Genomic DNA, 18,496 nt, shown 5'->3' on the forward strand with positions numbered 1-18,496 from the left:
CAATTTATAGATTCTACATCTATCCATAAAGTCTTAATTTAATGTATAGAAGTTACAAAGGCTATAAAGTTATAAAGGTTGAAAACTTTGCAGGGACCATTTAGTCAGTGGTAGTATTAAACCAGAGCTATGCTAATGCTTATTAGCTTTAGGTATGAAAGGGAAAAGAGAGCAAACAGTGAATCTTTTGTTTAATGGTGTCAGATTAGTGTAGAACAGCCAGTTGATGTCTGATGGGGGGCTTACTAATAAACATCCAAGCCTCCAACCCCCTCCTCTCTCTAGGCATGATTGGTCCTGTCATTTGGACCCTCCAAACGCGGACCATATGTGAGCTCAGCCCTGGCAATCAGGCTGTATTGTGGAGCAGGCAGCTGAGTTCATCAGGAAAAAATTAGCCCGCCGCTCTGCAAGCCTCGCTCCTATTGGCCAGTCACGCGGCCTGCTCCGTTTGAGGGCACCCCAGACATTCCTGCGGATAATCTTTTCCATTCCTCCGCTCAGCTCGGCGAGGACAGACCAAATCGCAGCACAAGGCCCGCATTGTGAAGGCCCTGTTTTCAATGCCGTCTCTCTCTTTTTACGTTATTCCCTCTGCCTCACCTCATGTACCACAATTCAAAAGAAGTAAAAACAGCATTTCCCATCAGAGCTAATTTTTCTCTAGAAAACCCCCCCCAAAAAACAACAAAACCTTTTACCAAAACATGGTAAAAGGTTGCCCCTTTTTTTCAGAATCATGAGGAAAAAAACTAAGAAGGCAACATTTCTCACGATTCTTTCCAGTAAGAGAAAACAAAAAACCAGAACAATGTAAAAACCGCTGAAACCGGAGCCCAGCCACATCAGTACGCTGCCTGGAGTCCAGCACATAGGGGATGAAAACCTCCCCCCCTACGGGTGAGCCTCGATTCGTTCCCAGAAAACCTCCTGCCTGGTCACCGCCACTCCTCTCACAGATCCCACAGCCGCTTGTAATCGTGGGTGCAGGCAGTAGTTGGAGGTCAATCACACAATCTGGGGACACTGGTGAATTTATAGCAACACTTTCCATAATTAGACTCAAGATTATTACAGACTCTATAAAGTTTAGAGCAACTGTCCACTCTAACCAAACATTTCCTTTGCTTTTCGCCTTCGCTTGGCTACCGAACATACCACTGAATTACTTGTACAACAAAAGCCACAAGGCTAGGAGGAAAAAAAAAAAAAAACTTTATTAACTCTAAACTCCTCCTCTCCTGACTTGATTTTCACAAAATAACTAAATCTGACACAAAACCCCAAACTGCTCAATCTCTTAAAATATCCCACAACCTTTAACATACTTCAGGGGGACTTTATGCTTCTAATCCAGATGGTCTGGATTGCTCTGGAAACACATTCACCCTCACCACAAGTTGTGACAGTGAAATATGTTGCAATCAATCATGATAACTGTGTAAAATACACAAAGACGGGGGTGAGGTTGGTGGAATAACTGTGCGTCTCCTCATGCTGAAACTTGTCCATAAAAATATATTTCTTTAAGTAGAGGGGTTTCATTTTACCTTTTAAAAAACTATATTTTGCACTAAAGTAAACATATTGTAATGTTTTCCCTCCTGAAACTAAAAAAAGAAAGTCAAATTAGCTAAATAAATAACTGTCTTGAGGGATCGCTGTGGCAGATGGGAACTGGGTGCAGCTGAAGGCATATTTTTTTAGCTGTTACTGTATCTTGTCATGAATAGTAAAGATGGTCTTCAGTGAAATCCTCCCACAAAAACTTTCTACAAGTAAGGAGTATAAACTTTCAAAAGGTATGCAGTCATGGGAAAAGGAAAGTTTTTAGACTAGTGAGTGCAGTCATAGGGAGAACTCGGAATACCTGGTGATACAGGAGCTTGTAGAGTATTAGGATCTATCCCCTTCAGGAGCTGTGCTGGGAGGTTTGCCCTATTCTGTACAATGTAGATTCAGTTCATTGGGTTTGTGTGAGTAACTGTTTCAAGGCAACATTATTTCACCTCAGTGTGTTCATTCACTGAGTGAATTTACTTTTGATTTCCATGTTTAAGTTCGTGATCCATCTAGTTTGGATGAATTTTGGACATATATTTTTTCTCCAACACATAATCTAGACTTTAACTAGGTAACTGCATCATCTGATTATTCTTTTGCTGATTTGCAGTTTTAAAAAGGCAAGTTTGGGATTATTAATCAAGCTTTAGGACAAAGTATCTCAGATTTCACTTGCGAATACCTTGGAATATAGGAGTTCATGTTTAAACCAGTGAGAGTATTGTGTCCTGCCCTGTGGCTGACTTATTGTTGAGAAATTTCCTTTTAGGAAGCAGCACTAGCTTCCTTAAGTTTTTTATTGATGTATCTCTGTTTTGGCATTGTGTTAAAAGACACCTGTATGTTCCAGAGCAGCAAACTACAAAACATGACCTGCTAAATTAAGAGCATGTGTTTGGCAAAACTTGACTGCTAACCCTAACCCTAAAAAAATATTTTGAAGTATAAAGGAATATATTTAATTTTAGATGACTGAAAAGCAGCAAAATACATTAGTTATTTTTTCCCCCAGCAAATAAGCATTAATTTAAAACATAAAAATTACCATGGTAATAACAAATTGAGAAATCCAAAGAAATGCCATCTGAATTTGACCAGAATAATTATATAAATAAATGTGCATTTTCTGCTTTTAAATAAGTTCAATTGTCAGGTTTTTACTTGGAAAAGATTTGCAGACAGTTTTGATATAGGCTAATTAAAATTTTAAAAGGATCTTATGAAACTATTATTTATAAAGTTTGAAACACCTTGTTTTGAGTATACTTAGAAGGCAACCAATTTTTGCAAAAAGGTGTTTCCAATCTATAAACTAGTTAAACATTTTGCAGAAACTGGGATAAATCTAACGTGGAGATGCTCTATGAATACCTAATGAAACCTACCGTTAAGTTCTGTATCCGGTCTGAAGCAGGTCTGGAATTTAACTTTGACAATTGAACATGTGAAAATGCTCTGATCTAAACCATTCCTCTGCACATCTGGCTCTATGTTAAGCTTTATTGTCCTGTTGGAAAGTGGACCTCTGGCCAAATCTTTAACATTTTGCAACCTCTAACAAGATTTCTTTAAGTTTGCATGTATTTAGCTCAATCTATCCTTCCAATGATCTGTCTCCCTATGTTAAGACAGTATTCCCACAAAATGATTCTTCCATTGGTTTTAAGATTCCAGTTTGGCTTTTCTACCATGTAGAGAATATATGTGGTTAAATAAGTTAAAAAAATCTGACGAGATCACTTCATTTTGCATATTTGTAGCATCCCCTACATGGGAATTCTAATGGCCTTCTTTCAGCTCTCTTCTTCCCAATCATAAAAACCAGATTTGTGGATTTTAACTTAAAGAGTTGTCATCCTAACAGATTATCTCGCTTTCTATTGGCCTTCTGCAGCTTCTCTAGAGTAACGATGGGCTTTTTGGCTGCTTAAGGTAATAAAACTCCCCTTGCCCTGTATGTGGGGTTTGTATCCAGAGCCATGGATTTGTAATTTTAAAGTAGTGATATAACTTAACAAGATTCCAGATGTCAGACCTGAGCTCTGTTTGGAAGAAACCAGTCCTTCAAGAAACTAAGTCCATCCTGAGCCAGCCTTACTATGTTCTCAGAGCTCAGTTTATGCAAATGCCCAGACTGTGTTGTTCCCCACAAAAAGCCAAGCAGTAGTCATACGTCTTTATTCCCTCATCCATTTGTCTTTTAAACTCTGTTAGCCAGTGGCCAAAGATGTTGCTATTGTTTTATTTTATTTTTTAGTTATTTTTGTTATATCTCAATTGCACTAACAGTGTTTATTGAGTTTGGTTGAAAGAGATTGTTTGGTACTGTGTCATTTCGTCTTGGTTGACCAGAGCAGCAAACTGAATTGCCCTTTTTTGGGGAATAAATAAAGTTGTCTGAATTGAATTGATAATACTTTCCTTTGCAGATGATGGCTTTAATAGGACTCTATGAAAGCCCACATTATGTTTTTCATCCCATCCTTACTTTATTCTTCAATGCAACCTAACACCAGACCTGTCTAATGTACGAAGCTTTTTGTTAACAAACCATTTCAATTTAATTACACACAGTTAGACTATTTGCTGGTTACAGCTTTTCTAAAGGCTATTCATTCAGGCTTTTCATTTCACTACAATTTACTTCCATGTAATGATAATGAATTAGAGGACACTAATTAAAACTGTATGTTGCAATTTTCAGGCTTCATCATACGTTGAATATCTTGAAAACCATGTCTCCCAATGATGTTATTTTGTGTTGATTTATCACACAAAATACCAGAAAAAGATATTTGAGGTAAAAAAAAAAAAAGAAGTTAAAGGAAAATGACACATTTTAAGGCTCTATATTCTGGGGAGATCGAAGTTCATGGATAAAAAAAACAAACAAAACTAATGCTCTAATCATGCTTTTTACAAGTTGAAGCTGCTTTATCCAGCAACAGAAGTCATGCTTTTCTCACATGATGGGCAGCACAGCCAGTCTCATGGCATGGATGCTGCAGACAGAGCAAGCCTCAGGGAAGGAATATTTCAGCTTTAACAACATGTTGCACATAGCTTGGACCCCTATTCATTAGCTTCCTACCAGGAAAGGCTCAGCCCAGGCAGGCCAAGGTGACAGCACCTATGTTACCCTGTCTATCAGTCATCAGCATGCAGAGACATCAATCATTTTAAGAACAGGACGAGCCCTGAGTGTATGAGTGTTTCTGCAGCAATAGGCAAGTTTCCTCCACATTAAAACACTAGTCAGGAGTAAGACATCTGAACTGTGTTACAAACATTCTTAATCCAAAGCAAATTATTCTTAATAAAATGTAGCACTGGTCACCGGAAAATATCTTATGACAGTAGAAAAACAAGAAGTAATTGCATTTTTGATGATTAAACAATCTTGTATGGGACATTGTGTGCAGATTAAAATAACTAAACCCTTGTGACCAACATTTTCTTTTCTAGTATAAGCAAAAAAATTATTTTATTAACCATAAGAAAAAGCAGGTAGTCACAGGTTTGTTGGCAGTGCTTACCTGATGATAGTCGACGCTGGTGAAGCGGACAAACGCCGCTAAAACAGGAGCACGCCTCTGATGAACGACCTCGCTGCATGGGGGGGGCCAATGAGCACTGGGGCTTCAAAAACCCTGCAAAATATCACAGGGAAATATGTCAAGAATTTATAAGTGAAGTAACATTTGGTTGACAAATCATAAAGAGATCTCAGCATAAGCAACTAAAGGACAAGACCAGATAACCATTAAGCAGGAATGTCCCCCCCACCACCAGAGACCCCAAAAATAGGGAATGGCCGATTTGAGACTTGTCCGTCAGTCAGTCACTTATGGCCTCCAAAAGCAGGATATGTCAAAACTGGTCATTCCTAAACAAGTTAAATACATTTTAAAAAACAGCTGAGTGGAAGGAAAAAAAAAGTCTGAAAAGGATATCTTCCACAAATAACTGTCAGCAGAGATTCGTCAAGCCATATCATGTTCTAGTATAGGTCCACTTTCTTTTTTCTTAATTCTTAAGTCAGGAGAGCCTCCTCCCCAGAATATAGAGAGCACTTTAAGCTTCCCTGTAAAGAGAAGCGTTATGGAGATGCTGATTGCATTTCCTAGCACACCCTGGCAACTGCCAATGCAATAGTTGGTTTAATGAGCATGGCGTCACTGTGTTTGATCGACCATTGCTAAAGAGGCTGACAGGCTGGAGCGCTGTGTTGCAAAAAAGTAATTGTGTAGAAAAATGAGCCGAAGTAACAGGTGTTACTTAGGAGTACCGGCTGAAACTATTGATTAATGGAGACTAATCAATCATTCAATGAATCAATCAATTTAGTAATCGATTCATTGTTAACTTGAGGATATGGGCTTTAAAAGATGCCATTTCCTGGAAAAGTGACAAACTCAGAGCAGGTGGCCAAAACTATACAAAAATACAAACATTTTGCATTAATTACACACAATCCAGAACTCCTAAAGTGGCATTTTTGACCACTTTAGACTTTAGGTCTTTTTTTTTTTTTTTTAGCCAATAATTTTTTAGGACATAAAAAAGAATAATGTTTATTGAAGAAAATTACTTTATTAAAAGTGTATCTTCATAAATTTATTAAAAAACAACACTAGGTTAGGATAGTAAAATAATCGATTGCTGCAGCCCTACTGAAGGGGGCTATGAAGGAAAGTCCATTCCAGAGCTTGGGGAGGATTCACAGGTGTCATCAGCTCTACGCACAGAATTGATTCTCTTCCTCCAAATGTTAAGTCACTTCTTAACCACCAAGTCACATGCATCTCATACACAGATGAAAATGACTCAATCTTCTAGGAGATTTACAGTAAGGTTAGGGAATTGCAGGTCAGTAGCTTTATGCTACAATGCAAACAGAAATCTTCCTCTGATCTTGGAGAAGCGTGTTAAAAATCAATAAAGCAAAGCAAAACATAAACATTTAATATATGCATGCTATAACACAAAATATAGTCAAATGTAAATTAAATAAGATTATCATAATGACATTTTTAATTGGCAATACAAGCAGCCTATTTTGAATCCAAATTCTGGCTCATAAATATTTGGTTTGATCCTAACTACATGTAAATCTACATAAAATACATCACTATACATAATAATCTCATCACAACGTTTTTTTGGTGAAACCTTTTTGTTTCAAAGAGGATTAAATTGGGCTTCCCAGATGGCCCGTTTATCCTTTAACTTAACATAATGAAATAAAATAAATGAAGACAGTGTCATCACTGTAAAAGTAACGAATGTGAGGCCAGAGAGTACAGTGAATTCAGCATCACTTATCGTATGTATGTATGTATGTATTCTATTGGAGCATTTCAGCCACTGCAACATGGTTTTATTAACAAGACAGAAAACAGCATGAATGAAGCATCATGAGTCTAAATTTAACTACCAAAATAAACTTTTTAATGATAATCTAGTAAACTGAACTTTAGCTGTACAGCTGGACTTCCCCATTTCCTGGATATGCATCCAGATCACAATTACTTAGGTGTTTAGAAAACCTGCAGGATGCTAAACTAATGCTGGACTGCAGAGGGCTGAAGGCTGTTGGGCACAGCTATGAGTTCTGCAGCCCTGTGTGGGTAAAATGCCACAATTTGGGTTGCCTTGAGGGGCTGGATGAGGCCGTCTTGCTGTCTGTCTCTGAGGTCATGGGGGTGACTCTCAATGGGGTGGTCATTATCTGGCACAATGAAGCAACTGTGGAGGCTGTAACCCCCTCCAGTCAAACCCTCACCGGTCATTTGCATCATGCAGAACAAAAGAAGAAGAAACAAACAAACCAAGTGCTTAAAAAGAGTTGAAAAAAAATATATATAATAATAATAAAAAATATTTTTTTTTGCATGAGGAATTTGGAGCCAAAAACACAAAAAAAATATCAAACCAAGATCGCTCAATATTTCTTTCAAAAACTTGATTCCTCATACAAACTTGAAGTGACATATGAAAGGTATTTTACTTTATGACTGACAGTGTAGCTCCTAGCAAAGCTGAGATTTATTTGTGCACTTTAAGAGGCTGCTTTTATTATTGACTCGAGGGGATCATAAGGCAGAGACAAACTTATAAGACTTCAGACTTTATTAATTTCTTCTGAAGACCTTTGGATTTTTCATCAACATCAGTAGAAGAAGCCGCTCTCCTGTTGAATCTTCCCTCTTGTGTTTCTCTGTTTGGAGTCTAATAAAGCTCCTTTATTTCCAGCATGAAAAACATGTCACTCCAGATGAGCTCAGCGAATGACATTTAAAGCAGGAAAAGGGATATTGAATTAGTTCCCCATCATAAGCCATCTTGGATGCTGATATCTTTTACCCATGCTTTTGCGGCGGCTTGTGTGCACGTGTGCATTTCTGCGGATGTGTGACCAGTGGAGCTTTGACCTTGGATGCTTTTCCCCTCAAATCATCAGGTGGGGAAAAAAAGCTTATTTTAATAGACTGAGATCATTTGAAAAGTGCAAATCAAAGAAAATATGAAGAGGGAATTATGAGTGTTACATGAGAAGCAAAAATGATTCCCCTCAGTTTATTGATCTAGCCGTGTACAGGGCAAAATATTTATTTTGTTTTTAGATGCTGGGAAATATTCAAGCAAAGATGCCTTTTAAATAAAGTTTTATTGGTATTATACAGAACAATGATGAGTTGGAATACAAAAACTACAACGTACAGTTCATGTTATTAAATCTGCACAATAAGTTCAAAGCCAGGCTTGGGTTTCACATAATCAATTGGAATCAAGTTTTGAAGGAGGATGTCACAATACATTCTGCACCATAACAAAACAAGACAAGATTCTAATTGTATATATCTCTTTTTTTTCTTTTCCTCAAACTGAGTTTTAAAGGATTTCAATCAGTAGAGTAATTCAGTTCTGTTGGACCTCCCTAACTGGGCTGTTTTTAAAAAAAAGGTCCGGCTTTGATGGGTTCAAATATGTCATTTGGGATATTTTTTTGGAAGCAGACATATTCACTGATTTATTTATTTATTTTTTTGCATGACGTATCTTTCTCTAATTTTAAGCTTAAAAAGGTCATCTTTGATTATGTTTTATTGTCATTATATACCTGTATTTTGTTTAAAGCAACTAAGTATTTTTTGGGATAATTTTGATCATTCTTATTTTAATAAAAGTCTAAAATTGTTAAATGATCTGTCTGATATATCAAGTGAAAACAGATCAGAAGTTCAACCTTACATTAAACTGATTGCAGGAATCATACTAAATAAATAAGTTAAAAATAAGAAGCTAAGTATAAATATATATACTTAAATATAAATACTTTCTATCCAAGCTTTTGAGACGAAGACAGTTTTAACGTTCTAACCAAAAAGTATTCCTAATTCTCAAGAAGCCATGCGTAGCAGGAATAAATTATAGAAGGGGAAAATTTGGTAAACTTAACCACATTTTTTCCATCTAAGCCAAAAGCATCAACTTTAAAAGAGACACAGAACAAACTGTTTTGTACGAAGAGGTTGAAGGGCAAACGGCGACACATGCTCCAATTTTTGGGCAATGTCACTGAACATTAAGGCATTAAGCTGTGAGACAAGCCTCCTCAGCAAAGCTGCACTTTTCCAAAATCAGGAGTAAATTAAAGAGACAGCAGCTCCTTCTACAAAAAAAAGAAAAGTACCACACTCAAAGCCATCTACTGGAATAATGTTCCCATGAGACAGAGTTATGTTAAAGTATGGAGCTGGAATTTCACCTAAAGCTCAGAGGGAGCAAATGAAAGTGGGACAAGCTTTTTTTTTTTTTTTAGTTAGAACATGATCCTAAAATCATAGACTGACTCACATAAAAAATATTGTCAGTTGCAAATGATTCATTACTTGAGTTAAAAGAACAATAATTCCAAGAAATATAATTGCTAAGCTAATAAAACATTCAGCAAGGTGACAGCTGTGAAAATATTTGGAAAACCATAGAGTTAAGAGGCACAGATCTATCTTAATCTTTTGGCATAACGCTGAATTATTCTCACTTGTTTTGCTGTCTTGGCCTTGAAGCAAATGATGAAAGCGGCTGGACGTGCATGCGCAGGTTAAGGAGCTGCTGTGATGAGTGGTAATGGTTCGTACATGCCTCGTCATTTAATCTCAGCGTTCCTGCAGCATCTTAATGTCTTGGCTCGCATATTTGAGCAGAAATGTTTGATGTAGGTTTTTATTTCTAATAGAAGGGATTTTTTTTGGGATTGAACAGAGTTCCTACAATAGACATTTATGACCTTTAATCATTTCACATTTAGAAAATTAGAAAACATTACTGAGGAAAATCTCAAAGGTGTGGCATGTACTTGTACTTGCCTTCTTTATTTGAAAACAATGCATTTATCCCACACCAATATCAGTCCCAATTTTAAAGACAGTTCTAGGTCAGGTTTCAGTGAATATCTATAGGGACATATCTATTCAACCTATCTCTATAAAATAGGTAGGTTAAAAATCTCTTTAACAGCAATACAGATGACCCCTTCATCGGCATCTGTCTTTGATTATTTCATTCAGTTTGAACCCTTACTGTTGCATTTTCTTCTTTAGGATGAAACCTTAACTGTTTACCTGATTTACTGTTTTTATGACTTCTTTTTTTCTATCTTATCCTAATCAATTGTTGCCTTTTGCGATATACATCATACCTATTATACTTGCTTTTTGAGGAGCTTATGACAGCCTCCTAAAAAAACAGCAATGATGTCAACACTACAGCACACAGAGCACTGGAATCAGAAAGAAATCTGCAGATTTTCAATTTCAAATATTGGAATTTTGATTGGAAGTGAAAAAAAATGTGGACTGATGCATCCCTATCTAAAAATAACAATTGCATTACAACCTGTTTTAAAATACCGATCAGAAGGTCAAGCAGAAAAAAAAATCTTTTCAGCCAATTAAATCCCAAAAACTGGCATGCAGGGGTGGCTTGGCAATGGTATTATTCACAAAGGGAGCAAAAACTGTGTGGAACTATCTAGTTTTAAATTGGCTATTGATAAAATAAAAAAGGGTAAAAGTGTTACTCTTTGATATTTACCACTAGTTAGGACTAAAGCCAAATAAATAAAAACACTATTGTTATTATCGCTGTTCCAGACTACTTCTACGCTGTACTACATTCCAGGCACCATGCATTCTACTTCAGCATATCTGTTATATTTTGCTTAATGCTAGAGTTCACTGTGAGGTTTTTAAACTTCAAGTAAAATAGAACGCACTGCTAATATCTGATACACAATAAAAAATTTTCCTATGTAGAATTAAGCCCCTCTTTTATGGTGGTCTTACTCAGAATCCCAGCTAAAGATATTAATGCCCGTGGTTGATACATGATAAAAATAGTTTGAGGGGTAATAGAACTTTTTCAAGGCACTTTATGTTCACAATTCCAATCTTGTTGGTGCTGAGTAGCTTTCCTGCCATAAACAACCAGATCTGTTTCATGCAGGAGATCCTCTATTTTCAAAGGAATATAAACATGCTGGGGGTTTCCTTATTAAATTTGGAAACTAATGAAACACATATAGCATTTACAACCCTGTGTTAATGAAGGAGAGCCTTAAAGATGTATTGCTAATGAAAGCAGGATTTTTTATTGATATACTAGCTTATAAAATAGAGGTTTAATGACAAGGTTCTAATTAAACATAGGTTTGTAAATTTACCACAGTAATTAACATTACAGATAAGAGCTGAAGTGAAACAAGCTTAGTAAGGGATTTGTTTTTTTTACTTTAGCAGGTTCACTTTAAAAATATCGGATAAAAAAATAAAACCCGTATTACTGTTTAGTTTGGAGCTCCTCAAAACTGTGTCTTTTTAACACTGCCCTGATGATCAAGCACAAGGTCAAAGTTCATCAAGGCCCTCTCTGCATCTCGAAGGGGTAATAAAAAAAAAAAAAGTTTCCCTCATGGGAGTCCAGGGTGTAGGACATTTGTAAAGTGTACAGAGGGATGCCAGCATTAATTGCTGTACTTACCCATTGTGGATACCATTCACCTTCAGCCATTTTCTAAAGTAGGCCTCAAAGGTCTATATGAGGAAGAGGAAACCATAAAAGGCCCATCCCCATTCATTTCCATTGAGCAATCTCCATTGTCTGTCCTCCCCAGGAACCTTGAAGACACTGTTGTTTTTAATCTAGTGAGTTATATGCTCCTAAAAGACCTGCTTGATTACTGAAAAAGCCTTATTTGTGCAGCTTTTTTTTAAACACTACTGAATATGTAGGAGATCTGAATAACAAAATGTTATTAAAGGTTTATACCAAAGTCTTGCTAAGACATAAAAAAATGGAAGCTTATTTTAATTATTCAGTACTAATGACTTTAAAAATCAACCTAATACTGGCCCTAAACCATTGCTTTTATTTCTCCAAACTGAATTTAATAGTTATTTGAAAATTGTTCCCACCATCTAGTAATTAAACAGGATGCTAGAAATCGACCAATGTGGGCATTTAAGGCTAATGACAATACAGTTTATTTTGACATCAGTTTAGCAGATCTCTGATGTGTGCTGCCGATTTTTTTGGACTGATCCGTTAGGCAGATAATGCTTTTTCTTGCCCTGTTTACAATGGGGAGTCTGCGGCAAATAACTTGCTTCATATGGCTCAAGGCATCACTGCTAAAATGCATTAATGAATCAGTGAATGGATGCACAAGAAAAAATGTCAGAATGTCCTAACATATCGACCAGCATATATATATATATCAGTCCAGCTCTGGTTGACACCCTGCATCTCTCAATGACACGCATAATCACCAATCTGGCTTTATTTCTTCCTCAAAAGACTAAAATGCATTTCAAACAAGAGAAAGGCCAAATTGTAACATGCCCTCCAGTTTTTTTGTGTTTTGTTGTTGTTTTTAATCTCCACTTGGACATTTTGAGGAACAACAGACCAAACATTGACAATTTTAACTGTAAGCAATACCCATGTTATTTTACAACATACTCCTATCAAAGCTTAAAGCTTTTCTAAACTGATAGCTAAGACAGTCCCGTCTAATATTTCAAAAAAAATATGCTTGCTTTGGTAAAGGTCTCACGGCGCATTGAAACCATCAGTAAAAGGGCTTGTAAATGAAAAAAAAAAAAGAATTGTAAATGACATTTCCCACAGTGGTGTGGATTTCTTAGACGTACAATTTTTCTGCCTTGAGGGCAACATCATCTACCCCGAGGGCTTCTTTAGTCCTAACGGAAACATAAACAGATTCTGCAGAAACAGATGCTCAAAAAGACCTTGAGAGGAAGACAACATTTTCAGGTTCAGCCACAACAACCCAAATCCCTCCCTGCAGAACGTCCCCTTCACAAAATGACAACCATGCTTATGAGCTGTCCTTGTCTAAAGAAGGATAAAGGTGACTAAAATCTACATTAACTGACATCTGTTTCCTGAACTGCCCATAATCTGTAGTTCACTACAAAGTGCCTCCGAGTGAAACAAGAGCAGAACTCGCAACCACTAGTTTAAAACCAATGCTCAAATATAATAACTACAGTTTATAAAATTACTAAGATGTAAGTAAAACAACTATGCTGTGGGAAAAAATAGGAACAATTGTAACACAGTCAGTAAAACACAAGTGAAACCAATGATATGGCATTTTAGTTTAGAAATCTTATGCAAATTATTTGTAAGATGAATAAAAGTTTCCAAAACCACAGATTGTGTTGCAAAGATTTTAAATTCCTGAAGACAAAACAACGACTTAGTTTTGTGCCACGTTCATGCCAAGGGGAGTTTTTGACTTGCAGCTTCTGTTAATTCAGGTATATTTTATAGTCTGTGCCAGAAATCAGGTGATAAAATCTGTAATTTATTCAATAAATATAAATCCTTATCTGTTCAACTGAAAACCCACCTCTAGCAAAAACATACATCATGTTATTTCTACTGAGGGCAAGAAAAGTAGACAAAATAAATGTTTGAATCTTTTAAGGATATTTTCTTCTAACTGATCAATGTTTTTGATGGAAAAAAAACTAGAGGATTTTCTGTCAAGAAAGTACAAAAAAATACTTCAGAAGTATTTGTCTTGTTCTGAAGAATACTAACCCTACTTTGGACACATGGAGTCAATAAGCCTCATGTTCTCTTGCCGTTGTGGTTGTGAATAATCAGCTTGAACACCTGCACATTTTTTTTTTTTTGCAAAACCAAAGTTTTGGCTCTCTCTGATGTTTATTACACCTGCATCAATATCAGCTGCAAAGTAGATTTAGAGTTGGTACATGTGTTTAAGGACTAGTTGGAGATAAACGGCGGATGGAGGCGTTTTGGCAGAGTCTGTGTTACAACCCGTCTCTCAAGTTCACCTTTTTCCGAAAAGATGACCCGCAATCTCTCTGTGTGCATAGAACATGAAACTTCAATGGTGTTCTGCAAAGATCACACCAAAGCCTCAGTTCCTGATTATTTATAACAGTCATTTGTCTAACTTGCTGTGACATGATAAAGCCAAAGGCAGACCAACGGTGAGGAGCCACAGACAGACACGGGGGAGGAAGAAAAACTGAAAGAGTGTGGTAAATGAGGTTAGAGGGGAAGAAAAGAAAGGGGCTGGTTCAAAGCCTACTTCTGCATGTCGGAACCTTTCTCCGGGGCAAATAGGAGAACAAGGGCTTCACTGCGGCCTGACAGCTCCAGACGTGCTTCTTGGGTAAATGACTCCTAATCAAATTTGTGTGATTTTTTTTAACTGCGAGGGTAAAAGAGGCTCTTTTCACCAAAGGGACAGAGACAAGAAGCATTTAACAATCCACTATTCCTCTGCTGATTTTTACAGTAGCTATTCACATGACAGACTATCTACCCACACCAACAGCCCCTGGCAAAGCACACACTGGCCTCTCTTAGCTATGAAATATTACCACTAGAAAGGGAAAGATAAAACTTTGGTTTATGGGCTTCTTTAAATGGAACATGGGCGGATTTTACTCAACAGTTTTGCAACTTTCCCTCTGATTCGCAGAGTTTCAATGTCAAACCATAACTGCTTTTTGCCTTCATTGATGTTTGCATTCTGAAACGGGTCATTTGATCAAGTTGCTTTGTGATCAAAGAAGGTCAAACAGCCACCTGTGGTTGGAGAAAAGCTTGGCTTTGTAATGTGCAGGTGAATCATCTGTGGAGGGATATTTTAAAAGAAGCTGTGAGGCCCAAAGAGTTTGTACGACCCGTGTCCCACTCACTGCCTGCCTGGATCCGGGAGCACATTTCCTGTTAGCCTACTAAATTGACTCTGCACGCCTACGCTTCCAACTCCACAGAGTCCCCCATTAACCTCATCCTCCCACATTGGCAGAGCACATCTTGCGTTCATACTCTGAGGATGTCAACATGAACATTGCAAACACCCAAAAACAAAACAAAAGGAACGCCCTGCGCTGCCACCCGTGTCCTCGATTTTCTTCCTCTTGTGAACAATATGTTTTTTGAAGACTCACCCATATTCAGGTTTTTGACTCTGGTAAAATCTAAAACCGAAACCTGAATCATTCTGTATGTAACCAGACATCCTCCTTCTGACTTGGAACATTTTTAATCAGATACAAGCATAATAAACTTCTGTGAAAGACACTGGCTTTTTACATGAGGACATGGATAATGGTTCTTAATGAGCTGAAGGATCTTATTTTCAGTGAAAAGTGGCAGAGCAATACTTTAATCAGATTAATACTTTAATCTGAATCCACCATCAAGTTTAAAAATGTTGAATTATGGCTACACCTCATCTTTCTCTTACTTTCCTAAAAGTAAACCTCAAAGAAAATGATGATCTCGCATTAATCTGTTCCCCCATTTCAAACCAACACAACTTCCATTTGTACTTCTAATCAACATGTTTCATAACAATGTCATAAAGCCAATCTATTTATATATTTTTTAAGCTGGTTGATAAAATTATGCACTTAAACTCAGAAGTCTTTATTCCTTTTTATTATTCTGGATTAATAGTTCCTGTCATGATATAATCTTGTTAAGGTTTGTATTTTTCTGTCTCTATTTCTTGTGTTTTCCTGAGTGACTATATTGCTGTGTGTATATTTTGTAGACTCTTGCTGCAATGAATTTCCCCTCAGGAACAATAAAGTATTGCAATTCAACTAGGCTCCAAAAGACTGGCAGCTCTTTTAGTTTTTACTCTTAAGTGTCTGCAGGGTTAACATTTAAGAAGACAGAAAGGAATCGAAGGCTGAACCACAAAAGAGAATCATGTGCAAAGGGAAAAAAAAGGGCTTGAAAAATATATATTAATTTTATTTTTTTTTTCAGACATGTTGGCAAAGCTTTTACTAAAACAAAATACACAACAGTAGAAAAAAAATGCAACTTTTCTTCTGTTTCTGAAAAAACTTTTCTTTAAACGTTATCAAACGACAAAAATCCAGAACATTTTTGGTCTAAAACTTCTACAGTATGGAATATTTGGAATTATTGTCACCATTTATTGTACGCTTTGTCCGTTGTTTCTCAGAAAATATTCCTGGATCAAGTTTTTCTTTTTTTCTCTTTGTTGTAGATTTGCACTTAACTAAACAAATTTTGTGAATTAAAAATACACGTACATACATACAAAGACTGAAATTTAATATGGACTAAATGTATCATACTAACTGAGTGTCATGCGTTTTTTAAATTAAATTCAGCTTATTTGTAGAGCCCAAATTTATTATGAGCTCCATCTCAAATGGATTTATATTGCAAAGTGGTCCAGTTCAGCTTCCAATCATGCAAGATCTCTTTTGGTTAAATTCAATTCAAACCTATTCCAATACCTCTAGATATATAATCTGATTAACATACAGAGGTTTAACTGCTTAAATACTAACCAAAAGACAAACTTTTCTAATAAAAAAAAAAATGTTTTAGTTTATTATGATATTTTAAAAAGTAGGGGGAAAAATAACCATGCTCCACACTTTGAGTCTGCCCTGAAAATTTGAGTAAAAACATATGAAAATGTTGTACTAAAGAGCACATCAGGACACCAACATGATGGTTAGGAAAACCTGAATGTATTTAAGTGCACTCTTTGGCCAGAATGTATTTTTCAGTCCCAACCATTAAATATAAATGCTGGATTTTAAAAACCAGCAATGCTGATTTCAACATGTTGACGGCAATGCTCCATTAGGAGCAGAGGAATCCTGGAGGTGGGGAATAGCCTGTAATCCTGAGCAGGATTTCAAATCTACACAATTTGATCATGAAGCGTGAAGCAATGATTCAATATCATTCCTTAACAGGGAGCTGAGCATTAGTTATCAGGGATTACAGAGCAAAGGGAGAGGATGGAAAACACACTTTGGATGGCATAATAAATTGAGGCGCTCTGAATCTGACTAAACGTTTCAGATTCAGTATCATAGCCAGTAACTGTTGTAACCTGAGACACAACTGGTAATCAAACTCAAGAAATGCCTTCTCAACATGGGCCAAGGTAAAAAAAATATATATATTTATATATTTACATAAAATATATAAAAATATATAAAATATATATAGAATATATAAATACATGGCAGACTACACTACTGTTTATAAGAACATTATACAAATAAATAATTTAGATGATGATGTTGACTTTCCATAAACATAACATATGATGCAGTTTTGAAAGAGCAAAACACTAATTAATTCTCTTGAGAATGTCCAAGAACGCTCTGCATGAGCATTCTCACTACATGCTTGGCTCTTCATGGAAGTTACGTAAAATTCTAAAATATTTCCGGGGGGCGAACTTAGCTGGAACCTTCCAGTCAGCAGGAAAATAACCGCTTCTAAACTGACTAAGCCTGCAAAAATTACTTGTGATAATAAACAACGATAAATTTCAGTATATCATCTTATTAATAACTCCTGTCTTGCTTCCTGTTACTTAGATGTGTGTTTTCCAACAGCAACAAGCCACAAAAAAAGGTTCAACAAAACCCTTTTTAGTTAAAAACAAATTCCTTGTGTATTATTAATCAGGAAAGACCTCTTACTCTAAGCTTTAGCATAGAAAGTTTTTGACATCCAGGCTATATTATCAACATATCTGCAGTGACATAACAGTCTGTCAAAGATTTCAGCTGCTAAGCTAAAGTAATTTAGAAAGATAAAAGGATTAAATGTTTGCAATGGAATCCAGCATCTAGGAACAGAAAAGCATTACTGTAAGAGGTCTGGTAATGAGTTAAAGTGTGCCTGAGAGAATGTCAGTGTGCTCCAAAAACAGAAGCATGCCATCCATTCCAGCAGCAGTTCCACCTCAGGGTGTGCCAAGCTGGTTGGCAGCCTTAGTTAAGCATCTAATTATTAATTTAAATCGGTGATTCTCAACCTGGGGGGCCCTAAACACAGCAAACATCTTGAGGTGTGGCTAAGGCTTTAGAGGTGAGGAGAAATTTAGCATCAAAAACCTGCAGGAACTCATAGATCTACCTTTTACAAGTGTGCTTAATTAATAAGAATTATTTGACTAATAACAGCACATGTGCATCTTTTTTGCATTATTACTTCTTCCCAAATTAGATTTGTCTTTGCAAGAGACAGGAGAAGAATGAGGCCAATAAAGAGATGCACCATTTTGCATCTAACATGCATTAAAAAATGAATAGAAAACATTAGAGGCTGCAGCCAAAATATGAGTTTTTGTATTACAGAGTACATACAAACCAATTGTTGCAATTTTAATTAAAAATGAAAGAAAGATGACCCATGTAATGATGTGCAGGACTGTCAAAGAACATGCTTACATGTTTATAGTGACCAAACACACAACTTAAAGGTTTCCAGCAGCTGCTTCAACACCACACAACACCAGGAGGTAGAAAAAACAGCAGTTTAAAACTTTTTTCAAAGCCTC

The 18,496-nt window shown here is 36.5% G+C and overlaps 1 protein-coding gene across 4 annotated transcripts in view; it reads right to left on the minus strand.

Annotated features, from left to right (window-relative positions):
• rxraa (retinoid X receptor, alpha a) overlaps positions 1-18,496 on the minus strand; it is a 136,833-nt gene that overhangs the window by 91,151 nt on the left and 27,186 nt on the right. For all 4 annotated transcript variants that reach the window (XM_038268293.1, XM_038268295.1, XM_038268294.1 and 1 more), the window contains exon 2: positions 5,100-5,213. In XM_038268293.1, the coding sequence (XP_038124221.1) occupies positions 5,100-5,213 (114 nt within the window). The remainder of the gene's footprint in view (positions 1-5,099; positions 5,214-18,496) is intronic.

This window comes from Cyprinodon tularosa, unplaced genomic scaffold (genome assembly GCF_016077235.1).
Source record: "Cyprinodon tularosa strain WSP-4 unplaced genomic scaffold, ASM1607723v1 ctg7, whole genome shotgun sequence".
Lineage (NCBI taxonomy): Eukaryota > Metazoa > Chordata > Actinopteri > Cyprinodontiformes > Cyprinodontidae > Cyprinodon > Cyprinodon tularosa.